General features: G+C 38.4%; 4 protein-coding genes across 6 annotated transcripts; 2 read left to right on the top strand and 2 right to left on the bottom strand.

The window, feature by feature from the left end:
* The first annotated feature begins 108 nt into the window (after window positions 1-108).
* On the top strand, window positions 109-1,635 carry orai1b (ORAI calcium release-activated calcium modulator 1b). The gene is made up of 2 exons (XM_026354189.1): window positions 109-414; window positions 530-1,635. Exons 1-2 carry the CDS (start codon window positions 301-303, stop codon window positions 1,085-1,087), a joined length of 672 nt encoding a protein of 223 aa, XP_026209974.1. The 5' UTR covers window positions 109-300; the 3' UTR covers window positions 1,088-1,635.
* A 122-nt stretch (window positions 1,636-1,757) lies between these two features.
* morn3 (MORN repeat containing 3) lies at window positions 1,758-4,168 on the bottom strand. 2 transcript variants are annotated; one of them, XM_026354188.1, is made up of 6 exons: window positions 4,034-4,166; window positions 3,414-3,584; window positions 3,136-3,293; window positions 2,882-3,041; window positions 2,608-2,792; window positions 1,758-2,453 (listed from the first exon to the last, which is right to left on the bottom strand). In XM_026354188.1, exons 2-6 carry the CDS (start codon window positions 3,556-3,558, stop codon window positions 2,388-2,390), a joined length of 714 nt encoding a protein of 237 aa, XP_026209973.1. In that variant the 5' UTR covers window positions 3,559-3,584; window positions 4,034-4,166; the 3' UTR covers window positions 1,758-2,387. The 2 variants fall into 2 exon arrangements, with proteins under 2 accessions (XP_026209973.1, XP_026209972.1); XM_026354187.1 differs by having other exon boundaries at window positions 1,822-2,453; window positions 4,004-4,168.
* Window positions 4,169-4,393: 225 nt separating this feature from the next.
* tmem120b (transmembrane protein 120B) lies at window positions 4,394-10,987 on the top strand. Of its 2 annotated transcripts, none has more exons than XM_026354185.1 (12): window positions 4,394-4,565; window positions 6,490-6,593; window positions 6,706-6,822; window positions 6,914-6,973; window positions 7,097-7,192; window positions 7,276-7,365; window positions 7,518-7,583; window positions 7,709-7,770; window positions 9,159-9,251; window positions 9,525-9,589; window positions 9,789-9,857; window positions 10,160-10,987. In XM_026354185.1, the coding sequence occupies exons 1-12, from the start codon at window positions 4,503-4,505 to the stop codon at window positions 10,274-10,276; spliced, it is 1,002 nt and encodes a 333-aa protein (XP_026209970.1). In that variant the 5' UTR covers window positions 4,394-4,502; the 3' UTR covers window positions 10,277-10,987. The 2 variants fall into 2 exon arrangements, with proteins under 2 accessions (XP_026209970.1, XP_026209969.1); XM_026354184.1 differs by having other exon boundaries at window positions 4,397-4,565; window positions 6,490-6,608.
* A 1,495-nt stretch (window positions 10,988-12,482) lies between these two features.
* Window positions 12,483-15,770, bottom strand: rhof (ras homolog family member F). Its single transcript, XM_026354190.1, has 6 exons — window positions 15,312-15,770; window positions 14,965-15,052; window positions 13,746-13,855; window positions 13,280-13,414; window positions 12,867-13,062; window positions 12,483-12,781 (listed from the first exon to the last, which is right to left on the bottom strand). Exons 1-5 carry the CDS (start codon window positions 15,444-15,446, stop codon window positions 12,901-12,903), a joined length of 630 nt encoding a protein of 209 aa, XP_026209975.1. The 5' UTR covers window positions 15,447-15,770; the 3' UTR covers window positions 12,483-12,781; window positions 12,867-12,900.
* Window positions 15,771-15,793: the final 23 nt, after the last annotated feature.

Below are 15,793 nucleotides of genomic sequence, written 5' to 3' on the forward strand. Positions count from 1 at the left end.
GGTGATTTCTCAGTCACTCGGGGCCGAGTGTTAACTTCATCACGCTGAGTAAAAGCGATAGTTAAGTCAGCAGCGGATGTTGCCCTCAGAGCGCACAGGCTTCTGGGTAATGTAAGGTGCAGGCACACGCCGGAGTGCGTGCGGCTGTGAAAAAATAGCTTCCGCAGTTCTGTCAGCTGGCGGGGTTAAATGTAAGTGTACACGGTTAGCATGTTGAACGCTTGTTTCTGTCGTGTACCGCAAGAGTAACGACGTAACTACGCCAGCGCTGCTCGTCTATCCCTTTGGTAAAAGGCGAACATGACTCTGAACGAGCATTCACTGCAAGCACTGTCCTGGAGGAAGCTGTACCTCAGTCGAGCTAAGCTGAAGGCTTCCAGTCGCACATCAGCTCTGCTCTCTGGATTTGCTATGGTAAGGTTGTGTTCAAGTCATCCTCGTTCTCCTCTGTAGATGAATCAGTCGTATTACACAGTAGTGACATGTTTCTAAAGTTGCTCCCTGTTCTCTCCCTGTTTAATCTTTTCAGGTAGCAATGGTAGAAGTGCAGCTGGACAACAGCTATCCCTACCCACCTGCCCTCCTTATTGCTTTCAGTGCCTGTACCACAGTCCTTGTGGCTGTTCACCTGTTCGCACTGATGGTCAGCACCTGTATTTTACCCAATATAGAGGCTGTCAGCAACGTCCACAACCTCAACTCTGTGAAGGAGTCTCCACATGAGAGAATGCATCGACACATAGAACTGGCTTGGGCTTTTTCTACAGTTATCGGCACTTTACTCTTCCTAGCTGAGGTGGTTCTACTCTGCTGGGTCAAATTTTTGCCTGTTAAGCCCAACAAGTCCAGCAATAATACAGTTTCGTCTGGTGTGGCAGCTGCTATTACCTCCACCTCTATCATGGTTCCTTTCGGTTTAGTCTTTATAGTGTTTGCTGTGCATTTCTATCGCTCCTTGGTCAGCCACAAGACTGACAGACAGTTTCAGGAGCTGGAGGAGCTTTCTAACCTCACCAGGCTTCAAAATGAGCTGGACAACAGAGGAGAATCTTCCATCTTGCAGTCTCCAAGCTCACATTTCCCATAGACTGGTATTCTGAATACAGGTCTATGGTGGAATTTCACCTCCTTGGGATTTTTCCAAGCCAGAAGCCACATTACAGACTTCTATTTTTTTACAGGAAGGAAGATATGTCACGTCTTTATTGTGAAATTTGCTTTTGTGAAGAGCTGTGTTTTTAGAAGACATGTTCGATTAACTGTGAACTCACAAATCTGCTATGATGCATGTAACTTGAAATTGGGAAGATTTAACTGTGATAGTTGCTTGATTTATATTTCACTTTATGGCACAGACACTCGAACAATACGTTTGAATCCTGTCTATTGCCTGCTGCATTCATTTAGTTGTGTTAGTAAACACCGCATTTGTCAAAATATATTCCCTTGTTGTGTTTTGTAAACTACAAGTATTAACTGTGTATATGGTTTATTGTAATGTTCACCATTTGCATTTGTAACACCTGCTGTTTGTGTACACTGACTTGACAGCTGCAAATATTCAGTATTATTAGAAGATATTTGCTGACATCTGTAGCACTGGCATTGACATTAAAATAAACTCTTTTTACCAGGTTTCTGAATTTAGAAAATCATTTTATTTCTTATGTTATTTATGCAACTTACATGTAATTATTGACACAGGTACAGCAAGTATAATCTAAAAAAAATGCAGTCATACTGGTCCTGTCTGATAGTGAATTTTCATGTACACTCTTGGCATTTAGTCTTTTAAAAGATGTAAAAACAATATGTATTATATTTAATACGTATACCACTTAATGAACTGAATAATTGTGATCTCTGTTGAGTACTTGCTGATATTAGGCACTAAATATGTTCAGCCTCACTACTTGTCTTATTTATTCTCAATCAGCATGTCAGAGTTTAAGTATGGTTAGACTGCAACATATAGGAAATACAGTAAAGCCTTATAATACATCAGCCCTTGACTGCTGAATTTATCACATCACAAGCCTTGATTGCCTTTGGTTGTGTGTTGGCATTAGTATCACACAGGTCTAATTAGGCATCCATTTGGTAATTTTATTCATGTATATGAAAACCTTAGAAATCAACTGTTCTATTATGTAACACAGAGTTAGCTTTGATTTGTCTGCATTGGTAGAAGATGAAATTAACATTTTAGTTGTTTTCAGGTATATTTCAATCAATCATTAGATGCTTTTGATTTAATCCATAGTAAATAAAAAAAAATTTCGGTGTAAGTATTTTCACAAAACTGAATTCCATCCTGCCATTTATTTGTCTGTGTTTGTGTGTGTGGTAGACTGAAAACTTGCTGTTGACCCTCTTGTTGCTTTTCATCAACACTGACCAAGGTAGGCTGATTGAGCTTCCTTCAAAACCAACTGCACATCCACCAGATGTATCTTGAAAAGAAGATATGTTCATGTTTAAATCACTTCAGAAATGTATTTAGTTGTTTATGATGTTGATGAAAATGTCTCATGTAAGCGAGAGATGGCTGAAGACAATCTAGACATTATACAGTATACGACGAGTATACGAGTCACAATTTTGTACCTGTGGAATTGGATACTTAGTTGGTGTTGGTGCTTCATCTCTCCCAAAATCAGACAAGGTCCCACATTTTGCTGTTCCTTCCAACCAAAAGCCTTCATAAAGCTGACCTTTGTCAGAATAGTAGAACTTTCCACTGCCATTCTTCTTGCCATCTCTCCAGGCACCTTCATACCAGTTTCCATTTGCTTGGACACAAATTTGAAAGTTAACTCTTTAAAATCACTATCCCCCACTTTCACCATGATCATATATATGTAAAACAAATTGTTTTTACCAAATTGAATGATTCCCTGTCCATGATTCTTATCATTGAGCCACTCTCCCTCATAGATATCTCCGTTCTCATAGTACATTCTCCCCCAGCCACTCCGATAGTCCTCACTCCATTCCCCTTCGTACACTGATGAGTTATTGTAGAAGTATGTCCCATACCCCTGAAAAGACAGAAAGTAATGCAAAACATGTAAGAGTGTAGGTATATTTAGTACTTTAGTTTAGTCTGTGTATGGCTGTTTATCAAATACATACATGTTTCTTTCCATCTTTCCATCCACCAGCATACTTCCTCGTATACTCCTTTGTTTCTTGGAGTAGTGTACTGTAGGTTCCGTAACCTTCACGTTTTCCAAATTTCCACTCACCACTGTAAATTGCACCAGACTTCTTCCAAACCTGAGACCCCTTCCCTTGAAAAAAAATAAATAAACAAGCATTTTAACTATAATGTAACCAAACTTTGTCAATATCCATTACAAGGTATTTACAAATGTCTCATTAATCAGTGGACACATTACACAATAACTCACCATGCTTTTTGTTGTCCTGCCACTCTCCAGTGTATTCATTTCCACTGACAGAGAAAACTGTGTGCCGCAGTCCACATTTCTGTGACTTTACATCTAACCATGCTGTGAATGGCAGATGCTTCTGAGATGTTTTAATATATGGCATGGCTGGGGGGTAGCTTGATGAAAACCCTGTAACATAAATAACAAGTTAGTCCCATGAAACTGTGATAGTAAACCTGTTTTCCACATTATTAATCATATAACAAAAACAGAAACTGCTACTTTACACATTGATACTGTCATCTAATAGGATACAACAATTATTCAGATTAATAGTGTATAGCCCAGACTCACAAATTTGAGTTAGTGGCTTTACAATCTGTACAATATTTCACTACATTTCAGCTACTGCTACCTTCTTGTAACTAATCATGACCTTTGTACTTCTACCTAAAGAAGAATTTGAAGTGGTGCTTGTCCTTCTGTAATAGCACTTTTTAGCTAATACTTGCTATCTTGTTAACATTAGCTACTAAGCTAACGTTAACTATCCACTCTTAACACCGGGGAAATTAGGACGGCAGACATTCAAAGTAAAGTACTTCTACCTTAGCGATGTGTCCACGCGGATGACTTACTTAAACTCAATCCGCTTGTAAACCCAGGCCAAGCAGCTACAGAATAGTTAAATTAGGACATTTTAGACCGCTAACTTTAACTAGAAGTGTAAACTTTACTAACAAGCTAGTGACCGCAACCGACAACAGCTGAGCGTGCAGTGTATCCTAGCAACAGCGGTGTGTACCGCACGGGGCGCAGTACATAAATTAAATTATAATTAAAATTATAGTAGATATAGTCTTAGGTGTCCAGTATTTCCCTACATCGGTTTTAATTAATTTATTATTCATTTTTATTCACTTGTGTCTCCATTGTGGTTCCACTAACTTAGAACCGTTGTCCGGACCGTGTTTATGTTGTGCGCATGCGCCGTGCGGCCCAGTTAAAAGTGTGTGTGAGCGGACAGTTCAGCCAGTGTGAGAGCGGAGAGTCGGGGTGAGAACCTCGTTGGGTCGTCCTCTTTCTTACATCTTTTACTGTACTACAATGTCTAAACCTAAGTTTCAGACGGAGTGGGAGGAAATTGACGAGGAATACCAACAATTACAGGTGAGAGAAAATACTAAACCGAGCACATCTTTATCGGTGGTACGTTACTTGCTGCAGCGTGTCGTTGATGACACTGACAGTAGGGGCTGTACTGGCTACGTTTGGTCGGCTGGCTCTCTCCTATTCGTCATTCATTCTTAGCTCAGCCATAAACACGGGATAGAACCAATAACTGCGCTGTTGGTAGCAATAACTGATGGGTGAAATATGTTTCATTGGACGTCTTGTTGTCATCTTTGACTTTACTGTACCATCCGTGTGTTCCAGCCGCTAACGTTAGCAGCATGTTGCTTGTCTTGGTGCTAGTGACTTATGCAGCTACAGTAACTCAGCTAACCACACAGCGACTGGTTTAATTACTCTTATAAAAGTTATTTAACGTTAGTGGACGCATGGATAGTTTCATATGTTTGTTGTGGTTGGCTTTCCCGGAGTAAGTTATTGTTGTAGTCACCAAGTCATTCATTATTACATGCTAGCTCATGTTAGCTAGCTGGCTAACTTGAAACATGAGTATACTGTTATAGGAAATAATACAGTTTACTCAAACCAAGTGTAAAGAAAAGCATGTGGTGTCACCGCTCTCCTTAGGCTGGCAGCAGACTGATGAGCCTTTGTAATGGCATCAAAATGTAAAATTTAGAGCTGCTCCACAGGGAAGAATGATAAGGGTGACTGTCAGCTGTCCAGGGATTTTCTTAAATGAAGCTTAAATGTTCTGGTGAATACCTAATGTCAGATATTCATCTGTCATTTATATTCATCTGCATCCTTCCAGATTTTATATTTTTTACATCTGTGACATTTCAGGTTTAGGTTTCACGTTTTAACTCAGGTGTCTGTGGGTTTGAAGAGACTTAACCATGTGCACATTGTTGACTGACCTTTAGTAAACCTTTGGCAAAGTGAAAGAGGTGTGTATATATTTATTGCCATATATAGATATTTGGATATAGATAGATAGATAGATAGATAGCACATTTTAAACACAAGGGTAGATTAGAGCAGTTTCTATGATACATCCCTTTGATTGAGCATGTGAATATTAATGAGAAAGAAACTGTCAAGTGAACAACATGAAAACACAACAACCACTGCTGGGTTTCTCTTCATCTATGCAAGGTCAGGGTCTCTTACTTTTCTTGAAGCATGTAGATGGCACAAGGGCACAATAACTAGATGGATCTTCTGTGGCCTTAATCAAAATTCCCCAGTGTTTTTTAGGTAGTCCATTTCTCCCATTTGATGCAGAAATTCTTGAATTGAATTCTTAGATTTTATTTTTTTGGCCTGTCTTTGAATTTCAAACACTGCATGATCCCAACCAGATCTGTCTGGAGTATTACTGTGCGTATATATGTTGTAAATCATTCTTGGGTTAGGGACAGGGAAGGTGTTCCTAACCTCAGACCACAATATTATCTCTGCTGACCATGCATTCTCACCTCTACACACTAAGCCCAGTTGTATAAACCAGTGCTGATTGAACAAGTGGGAAGCTGTGGTCTGATGTACTAGCAACATGGATGTAAATTAGAACATGTTTTTCAATGCAAACCTCTGTGTCATTGGGGATCTTTATGTTCAGACAAACTGGTCAAACAAGATCTCACAGCATAAAACATTTACATCTCTGCTACATTGAGACTGATTAGCTTTTCAGGCTTGTTCATTGATAATCTGTTAAGCTCGGAAAGGATTTTGTTAAGTAGAAATAAAATAATTGTATTTTTCCTTTCACTTATAGTCATTAACGAGTGTTTTGTTACTTAATTTGCATGCATTTGTGATAGCCTTTTTTTTTTTTTTTTTTTTTGCACAGGGGTACATACAATATGTTTTATTGCTCATTTCTCAGTATCAGAGAGTTTCTCTACTGTCAGACCTTTTTTGGCTCATTCTGTGTATTTGTTTGATTCCCCAGGAAACGCACAAAATATACAGACAAAAACTTGAGGAGCTCACTAATCTTCAGGCAACATGCAGCAGTGCCATAAGTAAACAGAGAAAATGCCTAAAAGACCTAAGGTACAGCTTGGCCAAGTAAGTGTCCACTGATTACAACGAAAAAACTAACTCGTCAGCTAATTTGAGTCAACTTTTCCACTATCTACTTGATCATTTTGCCGTTTCTTTACAGGTGTGCAAAAACCTGTGATGAGAAAGAATTAAAACTAATATCAGACATCAAAACACAAATAAGAGAAAAAGAAAATGTGTTCTTTGATATGGAAGCGTATTTGCCAAAGAAGAACGGGTCAGTACTTTTTTTTTATTTTTATCATCATCCCAGACAGTGGATTTTATATCTCACATTTATTGACTTGTACTTTTTTTTTTGCTTCTAGGCTGTACCTGAATTTGGTCCTAGGCAACGTGAACGTAACACTTCTTAGCAACCAGGCAAAGTACGTGAATATTTAGCCTTGAGCTACATGAAATGAGCAAGAAAGGACAGGTTTAAACCCAATGCTTTGTCTTCTTGTTGTCAACTCCTCCTATTTTTGTTTCTCTTTTGTTTATGAGAATAGATTTGCCTACAAAGATGAGTATGAGAAGTTCAAGCTTTATATGACAATAATCCTGATGTTTGGAGCCATAACCTGCCTCTTCTTTCTCAACTGTCGGTGAGACATTTTCCCACGAGGCATTAATGTTACTGTTGTTGCCACTTATTGAGGAGAATTTCACTATTTTATTTTCTCTTCAGTGTCACAGATGAAATCTTCAACTTTTTGCTGGTGTGGTATTACTGTACATTGACCATAAGGGAAAGCATCCTCATGTGCAATGGCTCCAGGTGACTTTTTTTTTTTTTTTTTTAACTTGCCTGAAAATAGGATTTATGATTTCTCAGTGGTAGGGCTTTCTTCACTAATGCTTGTTCAATTACTGGCATTAACAGTTGTCATTTGTTTTAATCATTTAATACGCTGTTCTTATGATTTTCAGAATTAAAGGTTGGTGGGTGTCTCACCATTATGTATCCACCTTTTTGTCGGGCGTGATGCTTACCTGGTAAGTTTTGAATTTATTTATTGATGTGCACAATCAATTATGCATTTTGGCAAAACTATACAACTACTGAGGCTACAGAGTAAGTGTTCAGTGCTTTATTTGTGTAACCTGTTTTTTTCTTACAGGCCAGAGGGGCTTATGTATCAGATGTTCAGAAGTCAGTTTCTTGCTTTCTCCATCTATCAAAGTAAGTATATATAAAATATACACACACTATAAGTATGTTAAAGGATGATAGTGATTTTGTAAAGAGGATTATGCTTTGACTTATGACCCCTAACATACCCTTAAAAGTGGTTAAGATAATGGATGTGTTGTGGTTCTCCTAGTGTTAAATCTGCAACTGGGTCTCTTCTTTAAAAAGCAGCAGTAACTGTTTTTATTTTTTTTGTCTTTGACATAATGTACGATAGTTTTAACAAGGGACAGTCAGTAACTCTGTGTGTAGTTTATTGGCTGTTTTTTTTTTTTTTTTTTTTTTTTTTTGAGCTACTAGAACATTGAGGGGGAGCTGCTAAGTTCAGTAGGTCTAGTAAATAAATGGTAACAGAGACGTGATACCTTGCAAACAACAGCTGCAGAAGGAGGATTGTTGCATTTCTGTTGCTGGCTTCTGATTCGCACGTGTCTTTGCTATTTAGCTAAATGAATAAATGCATGAAAGGCTGCAGCTAATTGTCACCAAATAAGCTGCTAGTTCTAGTTGTAAATCTTATTAATCGGTTTTATTGAACAGTTTTCAACTCGTACACGGTTGTATACTTGCTGGAATTTAAAACTGCACTTCAGAACCCAGATGGATTTCACATCAAAATTTCCTGTCAAATGTTCTGGTGTCACATGTCATTTGTGACACCATGGTATGATTGTACACCAAGGGCAGGATCACCTGCAACACAGCATTTGTTATGTAACAGTCAAATGTCCTTGACAGCGTTTTTTTTATGTGTATTTGAGCTGATGTGAGGGGGACAACCATCCTCATGCTAACAGCTGACACTCAGAGTCTAGTCAGATATAATGCTGTTAATGAATGGAGCTCTCATTACTTAAGGACAGGACTTCATCAGCTGTTTCATGACTCAAGTAAAATTATAGCATGAATTACAGTATTTTCTACTTCTGCTGGCTACTGATAACAGTTTCCGTTTATAATTAATTTTAGGAGTTTTGTGAAATACTTCTCACCATAACAGAGAAGTGATTTCATGTCACACAGTGGTGGTTAAGGTCATTGCGTCATATATCACATGTAGTCTCACGATACCTAATGTGATGGGGCTGGTTGGGGGTGTTTGCATGATAAGTCAAATGTTTACCCTCACAGATGTATCCTCACCTGACACGTGTGGTTTAAACTGAGATAGTGTGTCTCTGTTTTGTAATGTTTCTGAGGACAGAACGACCCAACTTCAGTGTCCAAAGCTTCACATTACTGTTTACTTTGTTTTTTTTATTATATTTGAAATGGGCTCCAAACTCATGTAAGACTTGTTTTAATTTCCAGGACTTATACATGACTTGGATTATCTTGACTTTATTGATTTGTCTTTTACTGTCTGTTTTTTCCTCTAGGCTTTGTTCAGTTCCTGCAGTATTACTATCAGAGCGGCTGCTTATATCGGCTGCGAGCTTTAGGAGAGAGAAATCAGCTGGACCTCACAGTGGGTAAGCTATTTTCAGTGGTAGTCATTTTAATCGCTTGAACTCTAGAGCCATCTGCAACACAGTGTCTGGAAAAATAGGGTAAAGTTGAGAGATGAGGGCAGGTATTCACATTAGTCTGGTGCTGCACAGCTGTCCGTAACTTGAGAAAGGCCTCTGTGGATTTGCTCCTTACACCACCTCTAATGAGACAACGAAGTAACAGTGATCATTTGTGTTGTATTGTGTGTCATGGTGTCCCAAGGTCATTGATAAAGTTCTTCTGTGTCTCTGCAGAGGGATTTCAGTCCTGGATGTGGAGAGGCCTCACTTTTCTTTTGCCTTTCCTTTTCTTTGGCCATGTAAGTCTTTTTCTCTGCTTTTGTTCAATATCAAACTGCATCCAAAATCACGAGTACATTACACAGCAACTTTTAACACATTTAATATGGGTATTTATTTGATCTGTATCAAGTGCATTGTAAGTTTAGCATTTTACTGTATCAACCAAATTTATGTGTAGCAACATTATGAAAGACAATGCCTCCTCTTCCTTTGCAGTTTTGGCAACTTTACAACTCAGTGACCCTGTTTCGTTTGGCAGGACATGAGGACTGTAAGGAGTGGCAGGTACGGATCGCAGTGGCAGATCCATTGCTTAAATGTCAAGAGACATGTCTCTGTATCTGTATCTAAGCAGTGTGTTCACAAGCACATGTGTGTTTGTACTCAGAGTTGGCTCTGTGTGGCCACTCAAATGAGAAGTTGTGTGTAGTTATGCTAAACATGATTTCACAATATTAAAGTGAAGTCTTCAACACATCCTAGCTCTTCACTGTTTCAAAACACAGATATAGCCATAGTGCCAGAAAAGCATGCCGTAGCTTGTCTTGAAATGAAACCGTTTCACCTTTTCTCTTTTCTACTTTCAGGTATTTATGCTGGCACTGACATTTCTCGTCCTTTTCCTGGGGAATTTTCTCACCACGTTGAAAGTCGTCCACCAAAAATTTCAGAAAAACCACGAAAAGGTGCAAAAAAGCGACTGATATAAAAGCTCAGTGAAAAGCCTCCGATTTTTCATACGGCCAGTGAATTTTTTTTGTTTTTGTTTTTTTTGAGACAACACGCACAATCGCTTGATGGACTGACCACAGTCTGATCGGGCCTTGAGGAGTTGAAGCTGAAACCACTGTTTCTCTCAGGCTTTCATGACAACAGCAGCGTCCAGCCAGAGTGTCTGGCTAACAGGCTTTTTGCTTTCTAATCACTCGCTGTTAATGTTGCTGCTCAGTCGGTCTCAACACAAAGTGGTATTCACCTGGTAGATGAACAGTTTGTCACTTTATTCTGTACATAAAGAAGGGAGTGGAATGAATGAGTTTCATTTGGGTGTTTGTGTTGGTGCATGAATTTGTCTGAGAGCCTCGTTCAAAACATATGCAACTAAAAGAGAGAAGGTAGCATCGATTAAGAGAACAGAACAGTTTGCCTTCGAAGACCTAACGTCTGTCATGTACACACTTCATACTTGTGTGAAGTGGCAACGGTCAAACTGTCTCTGAACAAACTTGGACATGCTCAGGACTGCGCTTCATTTTCTGACTCAGAACATTTTACATTTAGTTCTTAGCTCCTTATTGTGTTGTTTCTCACTGCTTACTTTTTTTTTTTTTTTACTATTTGCTATTATTTTGGTAAGAAAACAAAATATAGGTCCACAATTTCAAAAAGTTGTAAACTTAAAACTTGACAACCTAAAATTATCATTACCATTTATCAATTTAGTTGTTTTTTTATTTTTCTAGTCTGGAGTTGTTGGCTGCTCTGCTTTTGTTGTTTTCCTTGTTCTTTGTGCAACACATCTCTCCCTTCAGGCAGCTGTTACACAAGCCATACCTGTTAATGTATCATCCAATACCTAAACTTGGTTATCTGGTCTCTCTCTCACACACACACACACACACACACACACAAACACGCAGACATACAATTTGTTCTGTCTCTACAAAAGCTGCTATTACCAGATAATATCGGATGAGGCTTTTATGTGTGCTCCTCCATAGCAGTTACATTTTTGTACTCATTATCATAATGCTACAAATTGTAACACGCTTGTGTTTATCTTATTTCACAGTCTACTGGTGTAATAAAAGCTTTAAGATAATTAACCATTTTATCACAAAAATTTAGAAAAAAGGGTCATCTTAACATGTTACTGTACTGCTATTTCCCATTTTGGTCTATAATGTTTTAGAAATGCATCAAACGCTGCTACTGGTACTGTAAGACTATGATGACTTGATCTGATATTAATTTACTGGTTTGGAATTGTTTTTTATCAATACACTAAATTGAATTTGTATGAATAATTTATGACCATTTTGGGGGATTTTCCTGTGGTTCACAGTCGTGTCTGGTTCATGTTTATTTGAGTATTGAGTATTACACAAAGGTCTTCATGTTTTTTGTTTGTTTTTTTAAGTGAGGGTTCACATGGGTTCAGATGAACAGCGGTCTGGTGCCAGGTCTGTATTGCCTTATTCTCCCTTCAGCCTGTCACAGCAAAAAAACATGTCTGCTCCTTTTTAAAAATCCAAAGACCTCTTGAAACATTGGAGTTTCTGTTATTTCCCACAATGCAGTTACATTTCTAAACAGTAGTTATCACTTGTTATTGAGGGGAAATTTTACATTTGAAGCGAGAGCTGCCAGAATACATAAGACAACCGGGTTTTCTCATTTCTATGATGTAGCTAATGTTAAACAGTATTTCATAATTAATTTTCAGACTGTAACTGGTGCCTGAATATGACTGGTAACTTGAGACAGTTGACAATTTCTGTGTACATGTACAGTGTAAGAAGTGTTAATTATTAAACACCTAATTAAAGCTTTTTGCTGTGTCTGTGTTTTTGTGCACTAACACAAAGTAATTGTATTTTTTGTAATGTACAAAGTGCAGTCACTACATTCATTTGTCTTTTCCAACACTGGTGGGCGCTGTTGTTAAAGATAAGCTCCTGCCTCTAGTCCACATGGCTTTTAACAAATGCTTGTTCAGTATTTAGTTTTACTGGAAATAAATGATCTCTGTTGTGTTTGTTAAAGCTACAGAACCATTATATGTTGAATTTCAATAACCAGATTTGGATAAAAATGTTTTTTTTAAGCCAGCAGATTTCTGATCACAGCAGAAAATGTTATGTTATGTTATGTTATGTTATGTTGACAACAAAAAACACTTCACATTACTCCAATAATTATTTTTCATTAATTCACATTTCTCAAACAGTACAAAGTTTTGTATTAGCAAATATAAAAACATAACATATTCTAGTTTAATACTAAAGTAAAAATACATCAACAGAAGGTAATTTCAAGTTTTATACAAGTTAGGAAATTTTCCAGGCTGCAACCTCTTGCAAAATCATTTTTCCTGTTGCGTCAAAAAGTCCCTTTCTTTTGACGGTAAAGGGAGATGTGCTGGTAATTACATGGGGCCCAGCCTTCCAGGGACTGATGTGTACTTTCTGAGCCTGCAGTTTCCACATCTGTCTAAAACACCAAGCATCATTGGTACATGAATGTGCAACCACTTCAACTACGCACCGCTAAGTCAGCAGATGTGGCACTCGCCTGCAGGAGAGAGGGGTCCTCAAGCCTGTGTCCTTCACACTATGATGCATTTCTTCTTCTTACGTTTCTTTTGTCTTCGATTGAAGGCCAACATTGTTTTGGTGGCTTCTCTAAAAATGTCTTCCACGTGCTCCTGATACTTGGCCGAACACTCGAGGTAGAGCTCTGCATTCATCTGCTGCCGGGTCTCCTCACCCTACAGCCAAACCGACCCAATAGTATGAGAATTAGACTGTATGACTGTGGTGCAAAGTTGCAAAAGATCAGTTTTAGCATAGAAACTGTAGTAAATGTGGTTGTCAGTTCTGGTTAGGGCATTTCCTCTTGCACATTGCAGTTTGCAGCCTGTAGCCTGAAGCAAAAGGCCCATTGTAACATTTCAGCAAGTATGTGCACACCTATTTTTGTCTTACCTGTGTGTAAGTGATGGGATCCAGATTCATGGCCTTCAGCTTCCTTGCACACTCTTTATCCTTCCTGAGGTCAGTCTTACAGCCAATCAGGATGACTGGTACGTCTCGACAGAAGTGCTTTACCTCTGGGTACCACTGGGTAAAAAAAAAAACATAGATTTAAAGCCCTTATGTCTGTTTTTTAACATCAGGATAACATTCTTCTGTAACACATTTCACTGAAAAGCCAAATTAAGCTCATATTTGAGTCCGACTCGCACTCATGGGGTTAATATCCACATGCAGGCAGGGCTACATAGCTTAATCATGACTAAAAGACTACAGCAAACACAAACATACCAAACTCTAACAGTCATTCACAAACTGAAAGTGAACTGCAAACCTGAAACGCCAGTTTAGCAACAATTTTATTGTGCAAATCCGTGTGTAATTGGGCATGCCGATAATGCTCTGTTGAAATGATTACCTTTATTAACACATTCTCAAAGCTGGTGGGGTTTGTCACGTCAAAGCAGACTAGAACCAGATTGGCTTCTTGGTATGAAAGCGGACGTAGTCTATCATAGTCATCCTGCCCTAGAAGGAATGAAGTCAAACAATGTGTGTAAGCTGATAAATGGTGAACTGTGCACACACTTGTGAATCATTTCATCATATATATGTATTAATGACCAGCAGGAGTACGTTAACTTTGCGCTACTTTAGCTGCAGTAGCACAAACATCAAGATATGGCATATGTTTCGAGTGGATTGTATAAAACCACATCCTGCCTTCAGCTTCCTTCTCTGCTGATGTAAGGCACTCTGCTGCAATTATACAAAAAAGATAAGTTGCCAGCACAGTCATGGCGCTTCCTGAAAATGTTCACAGTTCACATAAGAACAATCCTGCGTTTCCACAGAAATACAGCAAGTTGTAAAACAGACAGGTGTTGAGGGAACCTGCTACAACAAGTTAGGTAATAATAATACAGGCCAGTCGAATGCCTTTATACGTCAAACTAATTCTTTTTAAAAATGTTTTACACAAAACACTTTAATCTTACAATTCTTTACTCTGACTAGTGTTAACTTATCCTTTTTAAACAGTATTGCTTTCCAATCAGGACTTAAACCCAGCCTTAGTGTTAAAGTGATCTTGATCTGTGGTAAAGTAGAAAATAAAAAAGCTCAAACATGCGGCTATATATATATATATATATATATATATATATATATATATATATACATATCATAGAGAAGTACAACATGAGGAGAAATAAGCAGATTGGATTTGCTGTCATTTGTATTTATATTTATTCAGGAAGTTTAAATAAAAGGTTTCTTACGCTGAAGTTGCCTCTATACCATCTTGTTAGTTATTACTAAAATGCAAACAGCTGGTGAGTTCCTGAAAGATGCTATTGATGTTGCACTGACGTTAGTGTCGACCTTTACCACTTCCTCTGTCTCAGTTACAAAAGGGAGATAAAAGCTGAACACACAGTTCTCGAATTGCTGATAGTAATAACTTAAATAATAAGAGCTCTATAAAATGATTTCCCCTCTAACAGTCGTTGGCCTCTGAGTCAATAAGGTTGACACAGTCCTGTTGTCACATGCTCAAAACACTCATGTCTTGTCCTGTGCTGAAAACTGTCTCATGGATGTTCAACATGAAGGTGATTTTTGATAAAGACACTTACCAGCTGTGTCATACAGGTTGAGCTGTATCTCTTTTCCGTCAAGAGACATTGTGGTGACATATTTTTCAAACACTGAAGGTGCATATTTCTGTTTTCAACACACAAGAGAAACATAATCACTTCATGTCATGTCATATGTCTACCTCTGCTTTTTTTTTATAAGATACAGTAAAGCTTAAAATATGGAAATTCAGTTCACATTATCTAGGTCGCTAAGTTAGGGTTGAGAGACAGCGCTGACATTAGTTCAAATTTCAATATTACTTTCATCAGCCTTGATAAAAGCATGTACTGGCAAATTATAAATATGAAAAGATAACTTTGTTTGACATTGAAGCTGCTCTTACCTCTGGAAAATCACCTTTAGCGTAAACCATGAGAAGAGATGTTTTCCCGCAGCCTCCATCTCCAACAATCACAATCTTAAATTCCCCTCCCTTTTTAGCAGTACCATTACCGGTCCCAACACAGTTTTGTGTCATTTCGTACTCCAAGCAGTCAAACAAGCTCCAGGCAAGACGGGGCTGAAGATACTCCCTCCGGATTTAAGTGAAATACATAGCAACACCTGATGAACCTATATTTGGAAAAGCTGATATGATTTGCAGGCAGAGTCAAGAGAGAGGAACAGACAAGCCTCATGTTTTACCAGGTAGCTCAGTCTGTTCACCACTTCCTGTTCCTGTCACACTGCAACTGTCTCCAATTGACCCCCAACACACATCTCCTGTCCCATTATCAGTCACTCGCTGAAAGCATCTCTGGGTGTGAATAATGCAGCAGCTGAGTCTCGCCGCTCCCACTTCCTTTATTGCATGCCTTTTTCGTA

This window comes from Anabas testudineus, chromosome 12 (assembly GCF_900324465.2).
Source record: "Anabas testudineus chromosome 12, fAnaTes1.2, whole genome shotgun sequence".
Classification (NCBI taxonomy): domain Eukaryota; kingdom Metazoa; phylum Chordata; class Actinopteri; order Anabantiformes; family Anabantidae; genus Anabas; species Anabas testudineus.